This window comes from Panthera pardus, unplaced genomic scaffold (genome assembly GCF_024362965.1).
Source record: "Panthera pardus isolate Hobbes unplaced genomic scaffold, ASM2436296v1 HiC_scaffold_2, whole genome shotgun sequence".
Lineage (NCBI taxonomy): Eukaryota > Metazoa > Chordata > Mammalia > Carnivora > Felidae > Panthera > Panthera pardus.
Genome location: NW_026526765.1, coordinates 93182957 through 93206260, shown reverse-complemented (window position 1 = coordinate 93206260; position 23304 = coordinate 93182957). Strand labels below are relative to the sequence as shown.

Genomic DNA, 23304 nt, shown 5'->3' with positions numbered 1-23304 from the left:
CCATTACCTTCCATATCTCTCAACACATGGAGAATCATGAATTTAACACTACACTGTGAACTAGGACACGTGTAAAATTAGATAAGTTTCAGAGATTTTTACTCACTTATACACCTGAAAAATACATGTAATAATGTAGATCTTATAGATTTTTGAGGGCAATTTAATAGCTACCTGAAAAGCAGTATGAGATTCTTATTAAGAGTTAGAGTATCAACAATGCCAGTTTCTGAAAAGAGGTTAATTGAAAATCTGCTCCCCAATAATTTTTCATGAAAAAGCAAACATCTTAAATAGACCCACTGATTTCACTCTATACTCTAAATTAAGCAGTATCAGGACCCTCCCTCCACCCTCTCCCCCACATAATACATCCTGGGAACATGGTTTTTTTATTGGTTGAATATGTTGTCAGTCACAAGGCAGGGAAAGTACTGCCTCTGCCCTGTTTGCATTTATGAATTAGGAGATGTGCTTGGTTAGAAGAAACTGATTAATTTCTTGATGGGAAGAAAAATCTTGTTTAGTTTTTCACTCATTTTTTTTTGTATGGGATTTTCTCTAACTTTTGACCAGATACTTGCCAGGAAGAATGTAAGGTGAGTAATTGCACATTTTTAAATTCAGTGCATCTGTTAACTTCATTGCAAGGGTGGAACTAGATGGTTCTGTAATTTCTTTTTATTGTTGCATAGCTATATTTGTTTATAATTCAAATTGGATATATTAGATTAGATCATTCAGTAGCTAATAAAATCATTGAACCAGAGTTTATAAATAAGAGATGAAAATATAATCTTTATTATAAGAGGCAAGAGTTATTCAAAATGCACAAGAAATATTTGTATTGTGTATCAAAGTATGTATCTATGAGAAAATGACTCAAATCAGTGTTCAGGTTTCTTTTACACTTACAAGTAAATGTTGATTTTGTGGTTTTCTCCTGCCATTATTATGAGAGAATGGAACAAGGAAGAATTTAAAAACCTCAGAAATATATAACCTGTCCTTCAAAGAAAAGGTGTTGAATCATTTTAGCTGGTAGGAGATGGTAATTGTTTAGATTACATACCGTTTAAAATTAACAAGCAAAATTTCTATTTCTGTTTCCTTTGTCCCTTTGGCTCTTTCCATACCATATAAGGGAAACTATAGAGATTTATATATAAGGGAGAATATTCAGAATCTGAATAGCAGTTAACTTATGTCATATCTCCTAATTACTTATTATGTGCCATCCCAACAAATACATCAGGGAATTTAGTGTGAACTGCCACGCAGGGTGGTCTGCCAGAACTTGTGTTAAAGAATCTTTGTCACCAGCTAATAAAAACTAGAAGTACAGGCATTTTCTGTTTGTTTTCCCCATTGTTTGTAAATCAGTGCTTTAAGTTCATTTTCAAATAATAGGTGACCTGTACTCCTTAGATTGTTAAAGCTTAGTAATGTTTCCTTACCTTGTTTATACAGAAATGACTGATTTCTATATTACACTGGTAAAATGTACAGCAAGTACTATAAAGTCCCAATTCTGTTTCTGAAGCAAATTTATTAGGTTTAAATAATCTTAGCTTCAGAAGGGATCCTAGAAATCACATTAATCAATGATCATTTGAATCTAAAAATATAGCATATTAATTCATTATGAAAGAAACAACACTTGCTGTTTTATGAATGTCTTTCAAATCATGGATCTGAAATTTAAAATACCTTTCAGTCCTATGGGTCAATTCAAGGTTCTTACATCTCTAGGAAGGTTGATTGTATTTTAAGCTTAGTACTTGTTTCCTGGGCTTAAGAGAGACTAGGAGTCACCACTCTTCCCTTACATATCGCTTCCTCAAATTGGGTTTAAGCAATTCCTTGAACAAAAAGGAAATATTTTTCTTTTCACACAGCTTCCTGTGTGATCTCCTATTTTCCCCTTCCCTGTCAGACTTTGTTCATTCATCAATCTGTTAGTTTATTCATATATGTAACACATATACTTTTAACACTTGGTGCTTTTAAATAGCTAGGCACTGTGCCAGGTTCTGGGTCTACCGTGGTGGTTAAAACAGATAGAGCCCCTGCCTTCATGGAGCTTTAAGTCTAGTGGGGGAGCTTCTCTCACTAATCAAATGTGAGTCATGTTGTGAAAGAAAAGTATGGGAGGCTATGAGCACATATAAATAGGGGGATCTGAACTGCTCTGAGATGGTAAGAATAGTGTTCTTAAGGAAGTGACATTTAAGCTGTGATCTGCAGTATTTGGAGGATACTACCAGGAGGTAGGGGGAAGGGGAGGATAGAGAACATTTCAGGTAGAGGGAATAACAAGGCTAAAACTTTTATGAGAGAAGAAAGGAAGATGAAGCATTCAAGGAACTCAACAAAAGAAAGCTAGTCTGGCTAGAACAGTCAGGGGAATAGGCCAAATGAGGGGAGCACAGTTAGCAGGTCTTTCAGGGCCTTAGAGGTCATGGTGGGAATGTGGTCTTCATCCTGAATAGAACCATGATGGGGCTGCTTCACCTTCACTTTCGTGAAGGCATTCTTGGCAGCCTCATGATGGACTACCTGCTGTATCAAAAATATGGCACAAGCCACTCACCACAAACTTAGGGCTCTTGATTACTTTTCAAAGGTATTGCAGAGATCTCTTTTACTGGACAAGGATCTGAATATTTTAGAGACAGTGTAGGTTTTTTATTTTTTTTATTTTTTAAATTTCTTTTTAACCAGCTTTTCTCAATTTATTCACATAGGTAACTTTAACCAGTAGTTCTTTAGCTCTTATTTTAGTTAAGAGATTATGTAGTGATGTGAAAATGCATATAGATTTTATCTTTAGTTGAGATTATGGTATCCCATAAATCCTGATTAATTTAGCCTTATGGGTATGGGAAAGGCATATCTAAATTACAGTCATTTTAAAAAAGAAGCATAGCAGTGTTATTGTATATTCACGACCATAGATTCATTGAAATGAAAATAAGCCTGTGTTGTCTTCTAAAAGTTTTTCATTTGCGAACACATGGAAATTCTTAATGAGTAGAGCAAAGTGTCAAGCCAAGCATATTATCAGTATGGTAGCTTATCCATTCATCTATCCATCCATCCATGCATTCCTTCCTTCATTCATTCATATACTTTTATTCAGGAATATTAAACTGTTTTGCAAACCAGATACTATATTTACAAATTGTTAGGCAGTTAGTTAGGCATGAGCTAGGAGAGGTAAAGCAGATGCTGGCCACACCTTCCGAGCCACCCCTGAGGGTTAACACCAAATTCAGAGCCAAGTCTAAGGGCTAAACACAACAGCAAAGGCCTAGCCACAGTGCTGGCTCAAAAGCCATAAGGGGACTTTGAAGCGCTGAGAATGAGCACAAAAGGTGTAACTTGACCCTTAGAACCTTTAAGGTCAGAACAAAAACTCGTTACACACTCGTAAATATACAATACATAAATAAGTACAATTATCACAGAATGCATCATGGGTAGGTGCATGCGCAGAAGCCAAAATACGTTATAACCACCAGCTGTCAATCAAAAATGTCAATCAGGGGTACCTGAGTGGCTCAGTTTGTTGAGCCTTGGACTTCGGCTCAGGTCCTGATCTCATGGTTTGTGAGTTCGAAGCCCATGTCAGCTCACTGATGTCAGCATGGAGTCTGCTTGGGATCTTCTGTCCCCCTGCTCTCTGCCCGTCCCCTGCTCTCTCCCATTCTTTATCTCAAAAATAAACATTTTTTTAAAGTGTCAATCAAAGCCAAACTTACATGTGCAGAAAGCAGGCTTAAAAGGATGCAGCTAGAGCTTCTTGGTGCCATTGCCAGCCTTGCTCCGGCTCTGATCTGCTTTCACTCTTGAAAGTGTACTATACGGATCTACTCAGTAAACTCTATCTCCCCAGTCTGGTCTTGGGTCTCCAGTTCTTTGATGCATCTGGGACGAGAACCAAGTGACCTGGTAACAATGACTTAATACATTTTTATCTCATTTAGGTAAACTATATCTCAGAATTTTCAGTTTTTGTTCATTAAGACATTTTAAGATTGAGTACTTAACCCTGTATCATGATATATGATTTTTTGATCAACGAGATTCAAGTTAAATTTTAAAGTCTGTTTGTGTATGATGATGTTATTGGAAAGCTTGAAGCTCTTTAAGCAGTATTGCCTGGGTATTAGTGTTTCTTTCACATATTCAGTTACTTTGTAACTTTCACTACAGAGTTTGGAGTTTAGGTAAGATAGAGATCTTTTAGCTAAAGCACATCTCTATTGTGGTTACATGATTACTGATTGGAAAATTAAAGTAAATTTACAGGAAATTAAATTTCTTAATGGTCCTAGGTGTAATTGGGCTCAGAGGACTGATTCATGCTAACCCTACTCAAATGACAGTTACTATAAATCAGAATACAAGTTTATAAATTTTTAAAGGAAGGCATCTTTTTAAAAAGATTAAATTAGACAAATTTAGTCAGTTTATCTTTAGTAACAAACAACTCCAGCTTTTCAGAATCTCATGATCTCAAACATTTATTTCTCACTCATATTACATGTTGATAGCTACAGGTGGGCTGTCATAGCCCTGCTCTAGCTGTTTCCCATGTCTTGTCATTCCAAGACCTAGATTGAAAGAGCACCCCTATTTGGGCATGCCATTGTCTTGGCAGAGGGAAAAGGGCAAGAGGTGGCAGACACATGCAATACCTCTGAAAATTTCTAGAGAACTGGCACACTATTGCTTCCATTCATATGCCACTGTCTCAACCAAGATGCATAGCCAAGACTTAACTCTGGGGCAGGGAATCTTCTCCACCTACAGGGAGGTGCTGCAAGGTATATGGCCAAGGGCAGGGATATATCCATCTCTGGGATTGTTTCCAGGGAGTTGGGAACAATCATACACTCCACGATACTACCACAGTATTAAAATATGCATAGCGGATTTCTCAAATAATACATTTTAGACATTATCTAACAACTTCCAATTACTATTGACAAAGTTTTAGTCTCCAACACTTCCCTCACCTTTCTTTCTTTATCCCCTCCAGCCCTCCAATATATTACTATTTACATTATTACTTTCATTTAAATCTGTCCATTGGTGGATGTTCAGACAAACAAAATGTGGTATATCCATACAATGAAATATTTCTCAGTAATAAAAGGGAATGAAATATTGACATATGTAACATCAATGAATCCCTATCATTGTGTTAAGATCGAAAAAGCCAAACACTAAAGAATATGTAGTATTCTATTTATAATTCTAGAAAATGCAAACTAATCTAAAGTGACACCAAGTCTTTAGTTTTCCTGTGGCTAAGAATGGAGGGAACATCTCTCTCCTGCAAAAGTGCATAGGGAAACTTTTGTGTGATGTAAATATTCTGTACCTTTATTATGGTGGTATGCATATGCTCAAACTTATCGGATTGTACACACTGAGTGAATGTAGTTTATTGTACTTAAATTATACCTCAGTAAACTCGATAAAGTGAGAAAAAGTTGTATATATGCATGAATTTATTAATAGCAATGAGTACATATCATGGTCAGTTATTTGTCCTCTTTAGAAATTCTCATTAGTTAATAGAAACTGTATTACCAAGAGAATGGTACATTCAGTTTGTAATTGGTTCCGTGTAATTCATTTTAAAGCACTTTACTGTGATACAGATTTAGTAACTCTTTAGCTAAAATTATGTTTTACATATGGATAATGATATGTAATATATCCCTAATTGTAAATATATTAAGTTTATGTAATATCATATATACATACAGGTCTTAGCAGTCTCTTAAGTATAGAGTTTAATCTGCACTCTCCTATACTATAGGTTCAAGTTGTGAAAAATTTAAAATAAACAATAAACTAAAATTTTTTATAACATTTATGACACAATTAGAGATCTAAGCAATTGACATATTTAATGTTAAAGAATTATTGATATTTTCTAGATATAACTGGCCTATTATTTTTAAAAGTCCTTATCTTTTAGACATCCATACTTAAGTCAAATAATTTCTGGTATTTTCTTCAAAATAATACCTCAGAGGAGAAGTAGGTGAACTCATAAGTGAAAAAAGATTGCTTATGACTTGATAATTACTAAAGCTGGATGTTGGGTACAAGTACATGCAGGTGGGAAGAGGACTTCTGTTTTTCTGTTTGTATGTGTGTGCTCTCAATATTCCATGATTATATTTATGTGTGTTTATAATATTCCATGTTAGAAAGATGTGTAGATTTTCTAAGTTAGCAATTTCACTTCTAGGAATTTATCTTAAGGAACTTCTTGGGGATATGAACAAACAATCTACAATAATGCTTAGTGTAGTACTGTTTATTAATTGGAAACAATCTAAATACTTAAAGGAATTCGGTCAAATAAATGGATACATTTGTATGATATAAATACTAACATGGAATTCAAAATTATATCAGAAAATCATGATGAGCACTGGGTGATATAGAATTATTCAATCACTATATAGTACATCTGAAACTAATATGACCCTATATGTTAGCTAATGGGAAGTAAAATAAAAACTTAAAAATTACATAAGAAAAATATATAATTACATGAGAAAATATTTGTGATATACGTTTAAGTGGAAAAAAATTTGCACTATTTTTAAGTATTATAAAAAGTAACTTATATGTGTTGTGTGTGTGCATCTCTGTGTTTGTGTGTGTGTACAGTGAAACAACAGAAGGATATATATTATAATTTATATCCTAGGGGTGCCTGGGTGGCTCGGTCAGTTAAGCATTCTACTCTTGATTTCGACTCAAGTCATGATCTCATGGTTGGTGGGATCCAGCCCACATCTGGATCTTCTGTGCTGATAGCATGGAGCCTGCTTGGGATTCCTTCTCTCCCTCTCTGTCTGCCCCTCTCTTGCATGCGCACGCTCTCTCTCTGTCTCTCAAAATAAATAAAATAAACTTAAAAAAATTTACATCCTCATAATTTTCAGAAATAGCTTTTTGGCAATTGGGTCTTTTTTAAATTTTTATTTATTTAAAGTGCTTATTTCATTTGAGAGAGCTAGTGAGTGCGCAAGTGGGGAAGAGGGAGAGAGGGAGAGGGAGAGAGAACCTCAAATGGGCTCCACACTCAGTGTGGATCCTGACATGGAGGTCAATTTCACGAATGGTGAGATCATAATGTGAGCCAAAATCAGGAGTCTGACGCCCAAACCCCACTCAGGCATTCCCAGTGCATCTTTTTTTTTTTTTTTTTAATAAAAATGATTGAATATTTTTGCTTTCATATACTGAGTACAGGGAGTATAAAATTTCATGGTAAAATATTTTATTATGTTTTATTGTTTGACTATTTGGTTTATTATTTGGTTATTTTTGGTTAAACCTCAGTGTTTAGCACACTGCTTGGCACATAGTAGGCCTTCAATAATAATATTCACTGGATAAGGATTAGGGTTGATATTTATAAATTTAAAAAAATCTGAATTTTTCATGTTTTCTTTGAAGAACATGTATTACTTTTTAAAATCAGAAATTTGCTATGGAAAAGTAAACAGTTTTGACAGGTACTTTGCCTTCTACTTTGATGTATCATAAACTGAGATATCCTCCTTCAAACTTCTTATAAAATCCGAAATTTAGCTATTCAGCATCTTTTTGTTTTTTTCTAGTTTCATCTCTCAGACATCTTCAAATAAAGAAGTGGTTGTAAACGGTAAGATCTGTATTTGTCCTTATGATTCCTTGAAGGGTTGAGGAGAAGGTTATTGTCTGTCATGGGCTTCCCTGAACACTGGTGATTGGAACAGCAGTCTCTTATGTAAAATCTCTTGAACTAGTATATTCTAAATTATCAGTCAGAAGAGGCTCAAGCCTGGTATATTTCACATTGCTTAGCATTTTATTGTCATTCGGTTATATTAATAAATAAGTTACATTTAGCCTTTGTATTCGTATCATTTATTTGACAGATCTGCAGAGTAATGGAGATATGAAACAAACCCAGAATTGTACAACAGTACCAATCACACAGGTATGGATATGTTAGGAAACTAGATTGTATCTTAAAAAAAAAAATTAAACATGTTTCAATCAGGTCGGAGCCACTGTGAAAACATAAATAATAATTCTGTTAATAACTAACATTCTTGTTTAAGCTTTGGGTGGGGGAATACATTACAATAGTCTTATGGTAAAGAAAAAAACTAAAGTTTTACTTGCTCTTGTATATTTTCATTACAATATTCAGCTTTACTTTTGTTACTTTCTAGGCAGGATCACTATAGTAACGGTTTATCTTTGGTTACTAGTAAGCTTGGATTGCTGCTGCTTCTTTAATTTCTCTTTTATCTGTACTTATCCTGGAGTAATTGGTATGAAATGGTTGATGTAGATAAGTAGATCTTCTTTCAGATATAGACCTGCCTTTGTGACTTCCAGGGTCAAGTACCAAAGTGCATTGTCTTGAGCTTCCTAGAAATCAGCAAGGGTTTCATAAAATGAAGAATGATATTAGAATACCCTGTTAGTTTATGTATATTAAATGATCTGGAGCTGCACTGTCCTAAGCAGTAGCCAGTAGCCATATGTGGCTATTTAAATTTAAACTCAAATGAAATAATGTTAAGTAAAATTAAGAATTAATGTCCTCAGTTGCACTGGCCACATTTGGTGCCATAAGAGCTACATATAGCTAGAGCCTGCTGCGCTGGACACTGCAGATATTAAACATATCCAGTATTGCAGAATGTTCTATTGGGCACTAATGGTCTGGAGAATTATGCTTGGTATCTAGAAGCCTCTAGTTTGTTGGTTTGTTTTTTTGTTTAACATCTTAATTTCTTTATTTTAAAGTCCTGTTTTATTTAGGTTCTGATTTTCATGGCATGTTGAATTTTTGTTTTTAATTACTAGACTTTTTTTTTTGAGCAGCTTTAGGTTTACAGAAAAAAACTGAACAAAATATAAGTTTCCTATATGCTTTCTCAATCACTCCCCACTCCAGTTTCCCCTTTATTTAACATTTTGTGTTAGTTTGGTATGTTTGTTAAAGTTGATGAACCAATATTGATAGATTATTATTAACTAAAGTCCATAGTTTACACTAGGATTCACTCTCTGTGTTGTACATTTTATGAGTTTTGACAAATGTATAATGTTATCTATTACTGTTAATAGTGTTTTACAGAATAATTATTTCATGGCTCTAAAAATCTATGCTCTACCTATTCATCCCCACTTTCTCTCCCAGGCTGGTGACTTTTTAAAGTCTATAATGCTAATATTATCATTTGCAAAATTGGATCTTTTTTTTTTTTTAACAATTTGGTCCTTTCCAATTTGGGTGCTTTGTGGAACTAGTTTCATATACTTTTCAGACATACCTGTCATTTTAGCTTGTTATGATTAAGATGGGTCTACTTGTCTCCTTTGTCCCACAGTAGTATGGACTCTGGAGCTGGAGAGATCAGAGACTCAATAGGTTGTGAATTAATCCTTTTACTTCTGAGAAGCCTTTTGTACCATGGAAACAAATCCATCTCTTAAATTTTGTTTATTTGGTTAACTAGACTCTCAACTACACTCTGAGCAGACAAGCTTGGAATGCATTCAGCCATCATAGCCCAGTTAATGTCTCTATGGATGGAATTCCTTGCATTCTTTTCTGGGCCAAAAGAATAACAATAAAATTTAAGAATCAGACCTGGCTGGATTTTACAGATGAAGCTTTTGGACAGAAGGCAGCAGTGGATACTAGCAACTCAAATTGCAGTGAAGAAAGTGCCACGTAAGTTGCCATTAGGGTATTGTGATCTGTTAACTGGGCGTTCGAGTTTTCTGACATTTCAGAAGATGGAAGTAGGTTTGTTTGTAGTTAACTTGAAACACATCTCTGAGGAAATGTTTAACATCTACAATGAAAGAAAAATCAGAAATTAATTTAAAAACTATTTTTCCTAGCTATTTTCTTGTTATAATACCTCAAGGAAAATCAGAGTTGTGAAAGAGGAGGTTTTCCAAACTCATTCTGAAAACTGAAGAGGACCCCAGGCTTGGTATCAACTCCAAATGTGAGGTGTCCACCTACTTTTGTGCCAGCAGGGAGGAAATCGTGTATCAGCAAGCCGAGTCCTACGTCTTCTACTGGGGGAAACCATGAAGGCTGACTCTAGCCAAGGAAGAGTCCCAATTCTAGAGAGTGTTCTGAAGTTGTGGAATGTTGCCAGTTTGCAGGGGTATCTTTGAATGGCCAAATTTCAGAGAATTCTTTAGAACAGTTCTTCAAAATGATTATAATAATTGCTTTTGATTTGAGATAAGCAGATTAAACAAATATCCCTTTTAAGGAGGAAATCAATGTCCAGTACCTTTCTCTGCTTTTAGTCATCTGAGCAAAAATTTTTTCTTGTATTTGTTTTGGTCAAGAAGGAGTAAGTCTGGCATGTCCCACTTGCTTTCGGTAAATCTCCTTGCTTTCAACATTTGCTGGTATAATGAAGGCTTTTGGAAGATTGTCTGCATTTGTTCTGGCCTGGTTGAGATGGGCAGAATGCTAATGTATACTGTGTATTTGTGTGTGTGTGTGTGTGTGTGTGTGTGTGTGTGTGTGTGTGTGTGTGTGTGTGGCATTTTTACTCCAGAACTTGACATTTCATTTAAAAATTATTGATGATGGGTGAAAATGGATTGTATTAGTATTACAAGTTATATTACAAGTTTTAGTAAGCATCTTGCTATTCAGAATGATTGTCTCTTATTAGAGAATTAGAGGATTCTAAGTATAAGCATCCAGAGTCCTCCCAGATTTGTTTATTCTGTTACAGCACAGACTACCAAAGAGACTCCAGCACTGCTGAGAGCTCAGGACTTGTTCCTTGGGCTCTAATTAATTCCCTACAGGGCTCTTTATTTGTGGTCAGCTGCCTGGAGAGAGGCTGATTGCCTAGGGATCATCTTGCCTGTCTGTGGCTGACTGGCCCTTCTTGATTCCATTTATTCTGACCACAGGATATTTGTGGGGGAGATCAGAGCACCACAGTTTTTTTGCTGGGCTTTAGAAATCTTAATGATCACTGGGAACCCAGAAACAGAAAAAATGACAACTTGGCTTCTAGGCCCAGTTCTGCCAGTGAGCTTTGTGACTTTACAAATAGGAGCTGCCATAGGATCATATCTGTGAATGGAGGTGATGGCATCTATTAATTGTAACAGACCTGGAGCATTTGCCATGGATCAGGCACAGAGCAAGGACTTCACGGGCACAATATTTATTATTCCTTACAATACTATTGTGAAAAAGTCCCTGAGTCACAGACCATTACCATCTGAAATCAAACTTCGTAGAGGTTAGGAAATTTGATAAGACCATACAGCTTGTTTGCTAGTAGAGCTGAGGTCTACCATGTTTTTAATAGTGGCATTTTACCTCCTCTCTCTTGGCGCTATCTCATAGCATCATGATAATCAAATGGGGAGGGGCACCTGGGTGACTCAGTTACCGGCTCATTCAGCTAAATGTCCAACTTCAGCTCAGGTCACGATCTCAGTTTGTGAGTTCGAGCCCCGCTTTTAGCTCTGAGCTGTCAGTGCAGAGCCTGCTTCAGATCCTCTCTCTCTCTCTCTCTGTCCCTCTCCCTCTCCTCCTCCTCCTACCCTGATTGCATGTGAGTTCTCTTTCTTTCTCTCTCTCAAAAAAAAATAACCATTAAAATCAAATGGGGAATTGTATGCATGAGAACTTGTCAGGGGCTACTCAAAGTGGTAGTATTACCTTCCTAACATGCTAATGATAAACTAGAGTAAAATAGTGCCTAGTTTGCTGGTGGAAGGACCTAGGGAAGCTTTGGTTTTCATAATGCACAAAGGAATAATTGGGTGGAACCTGACTTTTCTTCTTGGCCACCAATGTAATAATTCTACTGGGACAAGTTCTGAGTGAATAGCCCCCACCTCCTGGAGTACTGCTCAGGCAAGTGTGCCCACATCCAGGACAGCCGACCCAAGGGCATGAGTGGGAGGCTTCCCAGTACACTAAGCATGCAGGGACCAGATATTGAGTCCGTCCCTCATTCCTGTGAATTGTGGACATTAGTGGGCATTTGCTGTGCTGGCAAGGAAATCTTCTATTTTCAAGAACCAGAAAGGGAGTGATGGAAAGAACAAACCCAAATAAAGACATAACCATGTAGGGTCAAAAGCACAGATTAAAAAAATATGACCTTGTTTTAGTGCCTGGAAACAAAATGTTCAGGGAAAGGCGAATTGTTGGCAGACAGATTTGCTACGGAAGTCTTTTTAAATAGTGAAAGCCCTACAAATAGAGCATAATCTGAGCATCTGTGTGTATTTTGAGTTTAGGCAATTATAGTCTGAAGAATTCAGAGTCTGTTTGAAACGTGGGAGGTTAGGGCGCTTGGAAGAGTAAAAGCAGCTCTTTTTTGAGTGACTTACTAGATTGTATTTCTCCTTCGTGTTCTCAGGTAATGGTGCCGTGGCTGGCAGTTAAGAGCCTCACTGAATGATTGTCGAATTTGCTTTCTTGAAATCAAGTATGTTCTTTACTCTGCAGCAGAGCATGTTAACAGCTTTCACCAAAACCAGGACTGCTGGAGAGAACTCTTGCAGGGTCAGAAGCATAGAGGCCATTGAGCTGCTCCATCAGAAGGGGGGAGCCGTTAGGGTGGGCTCAGTGTGGCCTTGCTTTGAATTTTAGTTCATCAGCTACAGAGCCAGTTTATAGATAACTAAGCTATTCTGATTCCTTGGAAGAAGTAGAGAAATGTGTGTTAGAGTAAGTAACCAATCAAATTCATAAAATACTATTCAAGGAGTACAATTTATTTCTTAGAAGTTTTAAGTAATTTGTTAACTATTAGAATATTATTAGAGAAAGGCCTTTTGGAGACTTGCTTAACTGAGTAAATTACCTTATAAAGTATTTATAAATGAGTGCTTTTAAGGTGCCTGAGCTTATTATGTTAGGAAATAAAGATAATTCTCTTAGTGACTTTATTTACCAGGTTTATTTTATAAATATCCCTTACCCCATAGATAGTATGAAGATAAACTTTAGCTCAATCACTGACATTTCTATTTCTTGATAAGTAGGACCAAATTAATGAGATTATATTTGTGGGGTTTTTTTTCAAGTTTGTAATTTTACATTTTATGGCTACCCACTTTTGCTTTTTTGGTTTTATGGCATATGTTGAGGTGTTATAACTTCTAGACATTATAATGTCTATTATATAGATAATATATAATACATAATATATTATAATATTTATATATATTTATATAACATATATTTATAATATATAATATATAAAAGGATGCAGCACCATCCTTTCTGTATTTACATTTTTCACATTTTCTCATTTCAGTTATTTAGCTTTTTCTCATTTTTATTTTTCAACCTTATTGAAATATAATAAAATACACTAAACTACACATGTTTAAAGTACACACTTTGATCAATTTTGATGTGTTTGTACACGCATGAAACCATTACTATAATCAAAACAGCAAACATTTTCATCACCCTGAAAAGTTTCTTCGTGCCCTTTTGTGATCTTTCTCTCCTGCCACTCCCACCCTTCCAGGTAACCACTGATCTGCTCTCTATCATTATAGATGAGTTTGAATTTTCTAGAATTTTATATAAATATACTCATACAGTGTATATTCTTTTTTAGTCTGGCTTCTTTCACTTAGCATAATTATTTTGATATTCTTCTGCTTTGTTGCATGTGTCAAAGTTATGTTCCTTTTTACTGCTGAGTAGTAAGTACTCCATAGTATGGATATACCACTACTTATTTGTCCATCCACCTCTTGATGGAAATTTGGTTTTTGCCCCAGTTTTTAGATAGCTTTCCAAATAAAGTCGTGTTAAACGTTCATGTGTAAGTCTGTATACGAACATATATTTTCATTTCTCTTAAATAAGTATCTAGGAGGGGAATGGTCAGATCATATGGTATACGTATGTTTGGCTTTTTAAGAAACCACCAAATTGTTTTTTGTACCATTTACCTTCCCACCAGCTTTGTGTGAGGAGGTTCTGGTTGCTTTACATCCTCACCAACACTTGGAATGGTCAATGTAAGACTGTAAAGAAAATATTTTTATTGTTTCTGCATGGTTAGCAATTTCTGGACAAATTTTACTGGGACTTGGGTTAAAAAATAAGCCTTGGAGTTAGTTAGTAATTTAGTTAGATTCATCTCCTTAGAAGAAACTGTTTACCTGTCAGGAGTACTGAACCTCAGGACCATGGACATATTGCAGGGTTTGGAAACGCAGAGAGACTTCTTGTCTTCCTCTTAGAAATAATTATTTACATTCATGGGTATTAGACATGCAGCCGTTTGTCTCCTTTAAGATGAGCTATTTCTCCCATTCAAAGGCTAATAAAACTCATCTGCTTACATTGTGAGGTAGGTAACTAGTACCCTTCTCTTTTCATGTTTCCAGGACAGTTTTTGACACTATGGAAGCAAATGTTTTCTTCCTCTCTCAGGAGGTGAAGGGGTACCACAGTCTCCCTCTTATATAAACTCCCAGATTCATAATTTTGGTGTTCCTCATCTGTATTAAAAATCTCAGTATGTACAGGATGATATCTGGCTCTCATCATGTTTCTAAGGCAGAAGAATTCAGTTAAAAGGGGAATCAGGGCACCTGGGTGGCTCAGTGTCCGACTTTGGCTCAGGTCATGATCTCACAGCTCTAGAGTTCAAGCCCCGCATCAGGCTCTGTGCTGATAGCTCAGAGCCTGGAGACTGTTTCTGATTCTGTGTCTCCCTCTCTCTGCTCCTCCCCTCTCAAAAATAAGTAAATATTTTTTAAAAACTCTTTAAGAAAAAAGGGGAACCAATATGGTTATTGCTATGAGTTAGTAATAATCTGTCTCTGCTCCCAGAAATCTCCTGTTAACTTTTACAAAAGTGTGAATAAATATGGATTTTAAAAGCTTAAGAGTAGGTTCTTAAAAAAAAATTCAGCCATTTCAATTACTGTATCATGGTGCTTTTATCTTATTGTGGTCTTATTTTATATTTTGCTGATAGCTAATGAAGTGCTGAGCATCTTTTCATGTGCTTATTAGCTATTTGTGTATTTTCCTTTGTGAAGTGCCTGTCTTTTCCCCATTTTTAAGTTAGGTTGGTTGCCTTCTTATTATTGAATTGTTAGTGTTATTTATTATATTCTGGATACTAGTTCTTTGTGTATATGTATTGTGAATATTTTCTCTTGTTCTGTGGCTTGCCTTTTTTTGTTTCTTAACACTGTTAAGAGTATTTCTGAAGAGTAAAATTTTGAATTTAATAAAGTACATTTATCAATTTTTCTTTATATTTCATACTTCTATTTTTTTTTCAAGAAACCATTGGCTACCCCAAGATTCCAAAACTGCTATATGTTTATTCTATAAGTTTTATAGCTTTAGTTGTTCCATTTTGAGGTAAGTTTGTAGTAGAGTGTTATGTAAAGGTTATTTGTATTTTGATGGATTATGTTCTTTCTGTTTTCTTAGTTTATCTATGAAGTTTGGTGATGCTGAAAGTCCCAAAGGTCTTGATATAAGGTAAGTATGGATACTACTTTAAAAGGTAATAAATTCAGCACTCCAGTTTAGTTCCATATAATTTACTCATTCAACATGTAGTAAGTATCAAGGACTTCCTATGTGCCAAGCACTGTGACACGTGAAATGCCACACTTAACTAACTGTACAAAGTCAGTGATTTTATGGTAGGATCCTATCATAATGCTTTCTTCAGTTTCTACCAAAGCATCTGTGTAGTTTTTCCCTCCTCAGTTAAGACCTAGAAATCACATGAACCTGAGAATGTAATAGTCTTTTTCTTCTGAGCAAAGACTAAAATATATGTAAAGCTCCGAAGCTGTGACTCTGGTTTGAAGTTATTTTCTATATAATACCTTACAGTGAATCACACGTCACCTAATAATAGCAAAAAGGTCTCTGTTAGCTGAATTTCCCAGCAGACAACACAGGCCTACATTTTGCTCTGCTTATGTATGGAAGAATATATCTGCCAAGCAGTTAGGAACTGCTCCAGGAGTGGGGCACAATTTGAAGGCATTATATACTTTTTCTTATAATAATGAAATGTTTCCATTTCTATAGGAACAACCTTTTCATGGAGACAAATAGCCGTGTCTTTAACATTACTTGAAACACCAGCAGGATGTGGTAGGGTAGTCTTTCCTAAGCTGTGTTCCATGGAACACTTCTGCTCTGTAAAAATATTTACAAGATTCCTAGGAAAGGGGTTCTGTGGCCAGATGTGTTTGAGAAAGACTGCACTCCATGTCCTCCTCTTGGAGATTGACACTATAAATTTGTATTAAACTTAAATTTATTAAATTTAATGTATAAAATTAAAGTTACTATGAAGACATGCTCTTAAGGAAGATTCCTGCACTTGGTAACTTTGATTAACCTCATGTTTCCTGTGTTTATCTCGGAAAGCTCTTTCCTCAGAATATTTGTCTACATGTCATGGAACACTAGTGTTTCACTGATCATAATTTAAAAAATACATATCATCATATTTCAGAGAAACTTTATGAGGAAAATAGAATCCCACAAGGTGAGTAAACATATATACAAACCCAAATACACATATCTGTTTCATATAGGAATGAGGAATAGTTTTTATTCGAATAGCACCTTTTTTCCCCAAGAGGAAATTAGCTTTACGATTCTTATTTTTTCTGATGATAAGGGTATGTGGCAGACACTGTCAGTACCCTAGCTGTGTCACTTTGGGCATTTCCATTTGAGAGTACTGTAGTCCACCAGCTCAACTTTGAATTGTCAGCCCTTCCTTACCTAAAAGCTTTCTTTAGTCAGAGAGGTCCACTGCCTCTTATCCCTACCTCAGCAGCTCTCAGTCAGTGACCGAAAGAAGTGTATAAACACCCCAGCTCCCTCACCCTCAGATCAGATAACAGGCATGTGAACTACCCTGTCTCCCAGGGTACCCCATGGGCATCAAACCCCACCTGCCCATTGTGGAAACTTGCTTAACAATGTGTCCTTTTGGGGTGCCTTCTACTCTGTCATTTCTCTTTTTCCCGTTTGACATATTTTGAGTGACTAAATTGCCAAATAAGTTTGGGACCACCTCCCCAAATACTTCTATTCACATCATTGTCTCAGGGTCTGCTTCTGTAGGGGCCCAATGCATGTCCAGAAAACAGAAAAATCAGAAAATGTTAATCTATGAAAAGAACGTGAAAATTATTCATAATTTAACCTCCATTTGTAATCATTAATATTTTGATCTCTGTCCTTCCAGAATTTTTTCTATGCAGTCATACATTTTTTTAATGAAGAAATGATCATGACATATTATAACTTTTTTATTGCTAGAGAGTATTTCATTCCAAAATGGTTAAGAGTAAGGGCTCTGGTCTCAAATTGGATTCAAAGCTCTGCTCCCATACCTAATCTCTGAGTAAATTTGCACAGGTTCTTTCCTTAACTCCACTGTGCCTTGATTCATCACCTATGACATGAGGGTAATAATATTGTGTATCTCATGTTAAATAATAGAAGGGTGCTTGACACAGTAAAAGCTTTTATTATTAGTTTTGACCCTTATTTATTTAACTAATTCTGTGTTATTGTCCATTTAGTTTTCCTCAACCTTTTGCAAAGTAAAATCAAGTTTTGATTACAAAAGAAAATAAAACAAGTTTCTTTGTGTTTTTCTTTTTGAAGGAGTTTGTACCATTCACTTTTATTCCTACCTATCAGGAAACTCTTCTCTAGAACTAGAAGTAAACTCTCACTGAGCCAGTTCTGCTACCTGACAAAAGAGGGTGCAATTGCTCTGTTAATAGATGATTTCCTGTGTAGCAAAAATCAAGTGCTTTAGGAGTGATACTGTTGTAATCTTTTTCAGATTCACCCTTACCAATTACAAAAAGTCATACATCCAGAGCTGGTTTAGTTTGCACAGAGTTGAGATTATTTTCAATAATTCGATCCAAGCAACTTTTAATGCCACTGGCATATATGCTCTATCGAGTTATTCCTACCACTGCCAGCATGTCAGCAGCCTGCAGCGTTATGATGCCCTCTTGTTGCCCAGCTACGTGGATGATACTTCAAGCCTGTGGGAGGTCACTTTTGTTGATTTCCAGGTAATAAACTAAAACAGGTGCTCAGTGCACCTGTATATTTGGTGCCAAAAAACCTCAGTGTTTGAAAACACCTGTAATATACATGTTTAGGGAAAAAAGAGGAATGGATACCTTTAAAATAATGTTGGTATTTTTTTTCTTTATCTTCTAAGTTTTGAAATGGAATCGGATAGAATGTTTCCTGTCCCTGTGCACTACCCACCGCGTACGCCTCCTCCCCACTTGCCTTTACATTCACATTTATGCAGTCACTAATAACTACCAATGAGGAATGCCAGCAGTTGAAAGTGGAGTGAAGCTGTGGTGTGAAGTCCCGTGACTGACACTTCCTGGAGGGAGAGGCCCTTCTGGGGAGAGGAGCTGCTGGACAATGATTTTATTTCCTTCTGGGGGTGGAACAGTGATCCTATCCAGACAGATAAGAAGTACATTTGTAGCCTGAGTGACAGCTTTGGTAGTTAGCATAGGAATGGAAATGTCAGCCAGGGAGTCACAACTATCCCAGAAGATCCTCTTGAAAGTACTTGGGGAAAGGCATGGGGAAAGGCTTAGAGACATCTGTCAACTTCCTCTGTCCTGTTTACCTGTTTAAAAAAACTTCCCTTGTTCTTCCAACTCACTGAAATAGGCAGGGTTTTGCTTGCCCTTTTGTGTACACTTTCCAATCTTTTCCAAAAGTAAATAGATTTACTTCCTCTCCTCCCAGCTTGGAGAGGGTGGTGTTGAGAGGCAGTTTGGGATAGGGAAGGACCTTGCATTTTAACGTTTGAAAGAAAGTCTTGGTTTCAAATTGCTTGTCACCTACCTGGGTCAGCTACTTCACCCTCTTAATTTCTGACCTCTCTTTTACGGATGTAAAGAAATCATGGCCTAAGATATGTGACAACACCCAGGACTGTGTCAGGCCTGGATTAACAGTAACTACTACTTTTGAGTCCTCTGTGTCTGCCAGCACTGTTGTGGTTATTTTACATACTTTGTTTTCAAACCTCATCATAATGTCACAAGATTGTTGTCATTATCCCTGTTTTACAAATGAGATGCCTGAAGCTATGATGGTTGCATAATTTCTCAAAGTGATATAACTGGTAAGCGTTAGAGGCAGAGTTTGAATTCTGGACTATTTGACTTCAAGGGCACATTATAGCATACATAATGCAGATGTATTTATCAATGTTTATAAAGTATATATTTTATAGATTTCTCTCACTTGCCCTTTAGAAAGAGAAGCAGGCACAAAGGGCAGGAAGTAATAATGAACACATGGAATAATTCACACATTATGCTGCCTGATTGGAACAGAGGAATTGCCTGATTTATACCTCTACCTTGTTTCAGAAGTGACTTTTAAGGTGACTTACAGAAACACTGTACGGAAATTAACTTTGAAAAATGTACAAACCACTTCATACCTATTAGGATGCTTATTATTTAAAAACAAACAAACAAACAAGCAAACAAAAACAAGCAAACCCCAAACAGAAAATAACACATGTTGGCAAGGATATGGAGAAATTAGAAACTTGTACATTGCTAGTAAGAATTGAAAATGGTGTAGCCTCTCTGGAAAATGGTATGGTATTCCCTCAGAAAATAAACAGAATTACCGTGTAACTCAGCAATTCTACTTCTGGGTATTTACTAAAAGAATTGGAAGCGGGAGCTTGAACAGGTATTTGTGTATTCACAGTAGCATCATTGACAAAAGCCAAAAGATGGGTGGAAACAACCCAAATGTCCATCAATGGATGAATGAAAAACAAAGCCTAGTGTATATGTGCGATGGAATATTAACCTTACAAAGGGAGGAAATTCAGATACGGGCAACAGCATGAATGAACCTTGATGAACCTTGACATTACGCTATGTGAAATAAAGCAGACACAAAAGGACAAATATTTGTATGCTTTCACTTCAATGAAGTATCTACAGTAGTCATATTTGGAAACAAAAAAATAAAATGGTGTTTGCAGGGGCCTGAGGGAAGAGGGGAATGGGGAATTAGTGTTTAATGGCTGAGTTTTGCAAGATGAAAAAGTGTTCTGGAGATGGGTGGTGGTGATAGTTGCACAATAATCTGAATGGACTTAATACCACTGAACTGTACACCTACAAATGGTTAAGATGGTAGATTTTATGTTTTTTATATTTTACAAACAAAAAAGGGGTTAAAGACATGGGGCTTAAGAAAAAGGAAGAAAAGATTAGTTACAGCCACCAGTGAGGCCATTACGCAAATCCGCGAGGCCGTCTGTCTGACCTGGCTAGAAGCAGCACAGTGACTTGGCTCTAAAGCTTTGGAGCATCTAGTATATGAAAGAATCGCTCAGTTACATGTTCTTGAAGTCTGTAAGACTACTGAAAACGTGCTTGCGAGGAGCACTTTCATCCCTGGTCTGGGGCCGCATGTGCCAGTGTCTTCAGCAGCCTGTGATGAACACAGCAGTGGATGTCAGAGGTGGGCCTTTCTAGGCCATCCTGAATGTAAGCAGATGGCGGAATGCGAGCTCAGTGTAGGCGAGAGGTGGCGGTGTCCATAGTGGTTAAAGTACATACACAAAAGGCTGCATTCCACAGACATGGCTTTGCCCGTCTGACTTATTCTAAGAAGTACAGAGTGATGTCACGTGCATGGCAAACTGAAGGACTGCTAAAGCGTAGCTGGCATCACAAGGAGTGTATTTATTCAACACGGGCTAATTTTTGCTTCTTTGGAATGCAGGCTCAGTGTTGCCATCTTTTGTCATTTTGTCAAGAGCTTGACTCTTCAGGCACTAGCCCTTTGAGGACCCTTTGCCTCTTTCTTTTCTTTCCTTTTTTTTTAAGTTAATTAATTAATTTATTTATTTTTGAGAGAGAGAGAAGAGAGAGGGAACACACACCTGGGGCGAGAGAGAGACAGAGGATCCAGAGTGGGCTCCATGCTGACAGCAGACAGCCAGATATGGGGCTTAAACCCATAAACTGTGAGGCCATGACCTGAGCCAAAGTCAGACCCTAAACCTACTGAGCCACCCAGGTGCCCCTCACTTTGCCTCGTCATAGAAAGGCGGGCCAGGGATCCCAGAAACCAGGCCAAAAGTCTCCTTCAGGAGCTGTTTTAGATTCAGTCCAGTGCACAGATAACTGGGCAAGCAAGGCCTCTAAAGTCTACGGCTACAGTCATTTCAGCATGAAAATATGCAAGAGCACCTACTTAAGTCATAAAAATGAGTTGTCACTTAAAGCCTTCATGGATAATTCAGTTTTTTGATGTATCCCTTTAAAACCAACTAGGTGACCGAGGTGATGCTATGTAGGATTCTTTTTCAAAAGCCAGCTAAGTGTGGGAGCTGCCTTCCACAAAAGATCATTCTTATTTAGAGTAGTCTGTGGCCCAGTTTGTTTCACTGCGACAGTATTTAGATACAGAGCCAGTTGTCGATTTGAACCTCTTGTAGTTCCAACTATTTGAGCCACTTCATCTGCACATATGAGAAAGCTCTTCTTTCCATGCTCTGGGCAAGATGTAAAACAAGGGCTGGTATACAGCGCTTCCAAAAACAATACCAAGTCTGTATGGTACAACTGATAAAGAGGGGGAGGTAGCGTCTGGAGGAAGAAGAGACAGAACATACCAGGAGCTGTGGAATTGTAAACTGAGAAGTGACTCTGAAGTCAAACTTCCTGGGTTCGAATTATAACTTCATTGCACTTAAAAGAATCAATACATAAATAAAATAAATAAAAAATAACTTCACTCCACTTAATGCCGAGTGACTCTGGGCAAGTTCCTTAACTTTTCCCTGCCTTAGTTTCTTCGTCCATGAAACAGTAACTTATTCATAGGCTTTTGTGGTTTTTAAATGAGTTAGGGCAATATCTAATACATAAAAAATCTTCAGTAACTGTTAGCCTTTACTATTAGCTATATTTTGCCTCATTGGGAATCACAATATCTACTCTTAAGAGATTCTTCCTGTCCACATCCTGTCAACAGAATCAAAGGCAGAGGAACTGAGACGTATTATTCTTTGTGAAATTATAACTAATGTTTATAAAATTTTGAGTGCACTTTAAATTTTAGTGACACCACTAAGTTATGTTTTTAGATGAACTAGAGTATTTATGAGGATCAGATGACAAGAGGTTTTATTTCAGAGCCTTGAACTTCTTGAGCCTCTTAATTATGGTAAACATACATCGCAGAGTATCTGGATCAGTTTTGATTAAAAATTGTTTCACTGTGCCCATAAGCACACTCACATTTGTTGGATCATGTGCTCAAAGCATTCAGTGAAGTATGGCTCCAGTGCCTTAAATTTGATTAATTAGGAGCCCAGAAGCCTCAGCCCAACTGACAAGTAGATCTTAGGAGAGAAAGAGTATGTCACTTCAGCTTTTTCTCCTTGACAGATCCAAGGCTTTACCATCAAGGGGAAGCAGTTTGCCAAGGCCCGAGATTGTGCCTCTTCCTTCTCACCAGCAATTCTGATTGGCCTGGCCATGTCCCTGATCCTGCTGCTGGTGCTAGCCTACGCTCTGCACATGCTCATCTACCTGCGATATCTGGAGCGGCACTATGATTTTATCACCTCTCCGGCCCACTTCCCCCACTTGAAACCTCGAGATGCCGCAGAAGAGAAGGAGCTGCTGAGGAGTCAGGGAGTCGAGTGCTATGAACTGAGAAGCCAGCAGATCTGCAAAATTTATGTGTAACAGCACAGACCCCTCTTCCTCACGAAGTCCACAATGGCCAATGAAAGGAGTGATTTCTGTTGTGTCCTCTTTGACTTATGATATAAAATTTTTACCTTATGGCTTGATTTTAAAAAAAAGGAAATACATGCAAAAAATACATTTTGGAGCGTCCACTGGCCTACTACTTGAGGCAATGAAAAAGTTATCCCAGGAACCCCACAGAAATAAATATGATTGTTGCCCCAAACGTACTTTGAAAGCAAAGGGGTATTTCAAATTAAGACAAAAAAAATTGCCAAAACCCAAACAACAACAACAACAACAACAGCAACAGCAACAAAACCCAAAACCAATGATGCCATTTAGAGCAGGGAAAACAAATTTGGTCCTCCTTGTCTGTGCCAGTTTGGATGTGCTAAGTACAGAAATAATAAAAACAAAGGTTATCTGGAA

At 36.9% G+C, this 23304-nt stretch overlaps 1 protein-coding gene across 1 annotated transcript; it reads left to right on the top strand.

Annotated features, from left to right (window-relative positions):
• Positions 1-448: 448 nt before the first annotated feature.
• On the top strand, positions 449-23304 carry LOC109274906 (V-type proton ATPase subunit S1-like protein). Its single transcript, XM_019462854.2, has 7 exons — positions 449-599; positions 7662-7705; positions 7962-8023; positions 9561-9778; positions 15530-15580; positions 17931-18171; positions 22567-23304. Exons 1-7 carry the CDS (start codon positions 505-507, stop codon positions 22867-22869), a joined length of 1014 nt encoding a protein of 337 aa, XP_019318399.2. The 5' UTR covers positions 449-504; the 3' UTR covers positions 22870-23304.